General features: G+C 38.7%; 1 protein-coding gene across 1 annotated transcript; it reads right to left on the minus strand.

Moving 5' to 3' along the window:
* Nucleotides 1-475: 475 nt before the first annotated feature.
* Nucleotides 476-1164, minus strand: LOC306661461 (calmodulin-1-like). Its single transcript, XM_079140464.1, has one exon. The coding sequence runs from the start codon at nt 1088-1090 to the stop codon at nt 641-643; it is 450 nt and encodes a 149-aa protein (XP_078996590.1). The 5' UTR covers nt 1091-1164; the 3' UTR covers nt 476-640.
* Between the last annotated feature and the right edge of the window lie 4981 nt (nt 1165-6145).

The following is a 6145-nucleotide window of genomic DNA, read 5'->3' on the forward strand; positions in this document are numbered from 1 at the left end:
CTTTTTTTTTTTTGGGGGGGGGGTAAATTGTTTAATTTTTTTTATTGGAAAACAAATATACAACTTGGAATGGATTTGAGGCAAATTGTGCCATAAGCAGATTTTCTTTAAAATCTAAACAAAGTTTAAAAAGCAAGTAACAATAAAAGAAAACGTTTCTGGTACAAGACCAGCAGTACAAAAAAATAGTGTCTGAGTACCTGGATAATACACCCGTTTTGCAATAGTGCAACTTTTAAGTACATATTGTTGACTGTCCATAGTCCAGGCAGAGTTACAACTCCACACTTCAACAACAACATGCTGACAAGTCCTAAAGAAAACTACTTTTTTAAAAAAAGGCATAACCCAGATGTTCCCTCATTTGACCGACTCCATCTAAAGTTTGAATGTGCAGAAGGGCTTAGATATATCCAGAGTAAGCCACATACAACATGTTACTTGATCAATTTTCTAAATTAAGGTTTCAGGACAATGACAGTAAGATAAGGGAAGAAAACATGGAGGAATGAAGTCCTAATTACTATACATGCATATTTTTTTGACAGTAGGGGGAAACCTTTTACAGATAAGTTACAAACAAAGAAAAGGCAAATAAACAATTTTGTACAAGAAATTTAACACATTCTGTACAATGTCTTCACTTTGCTGTCATCATTTGTACAAACTCTTCATAGTTTACTTGACCATCACCATCAATATCTGCTTCCCTGATCATTTCATCAACCTCTTCATCTGTTAACTTCTCTTCAAGGTTTGTCATCACATGGCGAAGCTCTGCTGCACTAATATAGCCATTGCCATCCTTATCAAACACACGGAATGCTTCTCTAATTTCTTCTTCACTATCTGTGTCTTTCATTTTTCTTGCCATCATTGTCAGAAATTCAGGGAAGTCAATTGTGCCATTACCATCAGCATCTGCTTCATTAATCATGTCCTGTAACTCTGCTTCTGTGGGATTCTGCCCAAGAGACCTCATTACAGTTCCCAATTCCTTTGTTGTTAGAGTTCCATCACCATCCTTGTCAAATAGTGAAAAAGCTTCTTTGAATTCTGCAATCTGCTCTTCAGTCAGCTCGTCAGCCATGCTGCTAGCACTACCGGTTTCCGAGACACGACCGCACAACCACTCAGCTCACTCGCTCCACTCGGACTCAATTTCATTCTTCTTTAAGGCTGAGTAATATTCCATTGTGTATATGGACCACATTTTCTTTATCCATCTGTTGAAGGGCATCTAGGTTGGTTCCATAGTTTTGCTATTGTGAATTGAGCTCAAAGGATCATTGTGAGGATTAAAGGATATGAATATTGACAGAAATGGCCCAGATGAGACAGGCACCATGGCACAGAGGCTGAGGCAAGAGCATCACAAGTTCAAAGCCAGACTCAGCAAAAGCAAGGTGCTAAGCAACTCAGTGAGGCTGTGTCTCTGATTTCCTATAGTAAAATCTTCCCTGAGATCTCATATTTCAGTTCCTCTCTTTGCAACTTGAGAGACCTTTCCTCCAGGAGGTCAGAGATGGCTCCTATATGCTACATTTTGTTTATCTATCCATCAGTTGATGGGCATTTGGTTGTTTGGTTGTTTCCACTGCATCTAGTTTTGCATCTCCTTTTTTCAATTTATAATATATCATGAACATTTCTCCATCTTATTAAATTGTCATCAGGAAACATTTCATCTGATTAAGTGACAGTCTCATTATAAGTGCACGATTGGTCGTTGAATCACTCCTCTGTGTTTGAACATTGAGGTTATTTCAAACCTTCACAATGGTGAACAAAGCTGCAGCACCCTCAGACATCAAACTTCAGCCAAGTGTGTGACTGACATTTTCTATGGATAGATTCCTAGAAGGCAAATCACTGTGGCTGAGTATACGATATTCTAAACATCTAAGTGTTTTCTTTCCTATTTGCTTGTCAATTAGCTTTCCAAAAAGTCTGTTTGTGTTTGCACTCTTCCAGTTATGCTGCAAAAAGTTAGTTTATTGTACTCCAGCCAACATTGAAGGTTATCATTGAACATGTCTTTGCTAATTTGATTGAGTAAAAGTGGTATCTTGTTTATCTAATTTACATTAGAGTTGTTACTTGACTCTCCTCAGACATATTACCTAATATCTACAAATTTTTTCATGGCTGCTCTGACACAATCAGTAGGGGAATCAGCAATGAGGAGGGCAGGGTGAAAGGAGATAGGCAGGTGGACAGTGGAAAGTGGGATGAGTGGGTTGTATGTGTGGTGATAGTGGGGGTCTGACATAGTAAGAGTCTACCTGAATTTCCAGTGTGCCAGGTGCTTCCCAAATTCAGCCCTCTGCTACAGTCTTTCGCATTACAAGTTGAATCTTTTCCTCTTTCTCTAGGATTTATAACCTGATTGCAGCTCATCTGGAATCTCCAATGAAGTCTATACAATTTTTTTTTACTTACCACTAATAGGTGTTATTTTTCACTTTTTGCAGATGAAAAAAAAATCAAAGCTCAAATAGGTTAAAAAACTTTAAGAAAATTCAAGTGTCAAGTGACTAAGCTGTGGTTTGAAGGCATCTGACTATAAGTCTATGCTTTTTTCACAACATTCTCTTTGTAAAAAGGTTTTAGATACTTGAAAAATTCATATCAAGTATATGGAAAGGTTATTGACTTCTTTCCTTCCATGTGGGCACATCTTTTCTATAGTATCTTTTTTTAAGCTAGATCAACAAAGTACCCAAGTGAATAGGTAAGTGTTGGAATTTTCTATTTTTAATCTTTGGATTATGAAAGCAAGATGGAATGCGCAAATACACCAGGACCTAATCCTGGCTCTGCTGCTTGCTGTTTGGTAGAGGCTTGACTTTGGGCAGTTCACTAAACCTTCCTGGGCCTCAGTTATAATAACTTCCTTATTCACAGAGTTGTAAAGAGTAGATGGGCATGGGCTGGGATTGTAGCCTGCTGGTAGAGTGCTTGCCTCGCATGCATGAGGCACTGGGTTCAATCCTCAGCACCACATAAAAATTAGTAAGTAAAATAAAGGCGTTATGTTGATCTACAACTAAAATAAATAAACAAATAAATAAAAAGAGTAAATGTGCGACGTATGTAACTGAACCTAGAAAAGTACCCGGAATGCATTAGATGGACTATAAAAAACTTTTAAAGGTTCACAGTGAGATGGCAGTTGGCAGAAGGAAACAAATTTGGGGCAATTTAGAAGAAAGGGAACCAGTGCACTTATTACCATTTGATGTCTCTAGGGAAAAGGAAGTTTTTAAAAAGTTTTAGTTGGCGCTGGGTGTGGTGGTACATGCCTGTAATTCCTGTAGGCAGGAGGCTGGCAAGGTTAAGTCCAGCCTGGGCAAATTGGCAAGACCCTGTCTCAAAATTAAAATAATAATAATAATAATAATAATAATAATAATAATAATAATAAAGGGTTGGAGATGAAGCTCAGTGGTAGGGTATCCCTGGGTTCAATCCTCAGGGATTAAACACACACATACACACACACACACAAAGTGAGCAAATCAATTTGTACAGCTCAGTGAATTATCCCCAAGTAATCACACCCACGTAACCATCTCCAGGACAAGAAATGGAATATTGCCTGCAGCACAGGAAACCCTGGTGCTCCCCACCTATCCTCTCAGTCTTTCCTAGTATTAACTATCTTGACATTAACCACCAATGAATTGAGTTTTGTCCATTTGTCTAAATAAAATGATGTATTTTTATTTTATGATTTTTTGTTTGTTATTGTGATAGAAAAAACACAATTTTTGAACACTAGTATGTCCAACAACCTTGCTAAACTTACTAATTCAATAAAGTTTATCTGTAGATTCTATTGGATTTTCTATGTACAGCACCAAATTACTCATGAACAGGGGTAGACTTAGTGCTCATGCTCATATTCTTCATATTTTGTGGTGCTGGGGATGGACCCAGGTCTGCAAACCTGCTAGGCAAGTACTCTATCATGAGCTCTATCTCCAGATCTCCGTTCATGTCCTTTACTTGTTTTCTTCATCTTGCTCATCAAATTGGCTAGGAAATACTTATCTTGGTCTGATTTCTAGAAGAAACATTTTAAACATCTAGTCATAAAGTTTGTGTAAGTTTTTTATAGGTTCACTTCATGAGATTCAAGCATTTCTAGTTATATTTGCTTAAAATTTCAGTGCTGAATACACATTGAATTTTGTCAATTTCTTTTGCAGCACTTATCTAGAAAGTCCTTTGATGTCTTCCTCTTTATTCTGTTAATGCGACAAATTTCACTCTTTTTCAAATGTTAAACCATTCTTGCATTCCCTAAGTAAGCCAAATTCATCACAATGTAGTCATCTTTTTAGACATTTCTGGATGTATTTTACAAGAAGAACAATGGAGCTGGTTTAAAGATTTGTTTTCATGCTAATGTAAAACATGCTATACTGATCTGTAGCTTTTCTTTCTTATATTCTTGTCAGTTTTTGGTATTAAGGCAAAAATGGCCTCAGAAAACAAGATGAAAAGTGTTCTCATTTTTTCTGTTCTCTGGGAAAACTTAGGTACAAGTAGCATAATTTCTTTTCTTCTCTTTTTTCTTTTTTCCTTTTGTACCAGGAATTGAACCCAGCTGTGCTTAACCACTGAGCTAAATCCCCAGCCCTTTTTTGGTTTTACGTTGAGACAAGGTTTCCCTAAATCACTTAGGTTGCTAAATTGTAGAGGCTGGCTTTGAACTTGTCATCCTCTTGCCTCAGCCTCCTAGCCCCTGGGATTATAGGTGTGTGCTACCTCACCTGGCCCCTTATTTCTTTCTTAAATATCTAGTGAAATTCACCAGCGAGGACGTCTGGATCTGGAGTTTTCTTTATGGGAAATTTAAAATCATGCATTCCATTTCATTCTAACTTACCTTCTGTGCTCTGCTTTGTGATTCTGGAACTGAGACTCCGCACATATTTTCCTTTGCCAGCTGGTTCCCTCTAAGACTCTGTCAGTGCAGAGGAGCACTAGAGGAAACCTGGTCAGCTCGAAGAAGGTAGAGGGACCTGCTCCTTGACATGGCTTCCTGTGGCCTTCCTGTTTGTTTCCTGCTCTGGTCAGCATCAGAACTCTGGCTTCTTCCCCTACAGCTGTGCATTTCTCCTACCTTTCAGAGAACTGCCTTAGTGTGCTTCAGGGGCACAGGACCAGCCCCTGCACTTCATCCCGAGAGATCTGGATTTCTGCTCTACAGGCCCCTTTCAAAGCTTCTAAGTTCCAAGCACGCCAACACCTTTGCCTTTGTTAATCCAAGCCTAGCTGAGGTTGTTCCTCCCTGCAGTGGCTGATTGAGTCTACATATGATATCTTAGTGGGTTTTTTTTTTTTTTTTTTTTTTTTTTTTTTTGGTGGTGCTGGGGATTGAACCCAGGGCCTTGTGCATACAAGGCAAGTGCTTTACCAACTGAGCTATATCCCCCGCCCCCTTAGTGTTCTATTTTTGCCTTGTCAGTTGAAGAATAGAGTAACAGTTCCCCAAAGATACCCATCCACATCCCAATCTTTAAAACCTGTGACTAGATACCTCACAGGGCAAAAGGTACTTTGCAAATGTGATTGTTAAGGATTTGGGGATGGGAAATAATTCTGGATTATCTGCACGCGCCCATGTAATTACAAGGGTCCTTTTGAGAGGGAAGAAGAGAGTCAGAGTCAGAGAAGGGCATGCCACTGCAGAAGCACAGGTGAGGCAATGCGGGAAGGTCAAGCAACAAGAGCACAGGCATCTCTTGAAGCTGGAAAAAGGGAGGATACAATTTGTCCCTAGAGCCACTAAAGGAACATAGTTCTGCCAACACCTTAATTTCATCCAGTGAAACTACTTTTGAACGTCTAACTTGAGAATTGTAAAGTAATAAGTTAGTGTTGTCAGAAGTAACTAAATTTATGGTAATTTGTTGCAGCAGCAATTAGAAACTACCACAAGTAGCCAGTTACTGATACTTTGTATCAAATTCTCTTTGATTAAGAAAAACAAACCTGCTGTGGTCTGTGCATCCAGACTTGGCCTTGATTTTTGCTCCCACTCCAGCTCCACAACATTGGGAGGCCAATTTATATGTGGCACAGAAGGAATCAAGGTAAATGAGTTTAATCAATTTAGTGAAAAAAAGTAATC

Source organism: Sciurus vulgaris (assembly GCF_902686455.1).
Source record: "Sciurus vulgaris genome assembly, chromosome: 5".
In the NCBI taxonomy this organism is placed as follows: domain Eukaryota; kingdom Metazoa; phylum Chordata; class Mammalia; order Rodentia; family Sciuridae; genus Sciurus; species Sciurus vulgaris.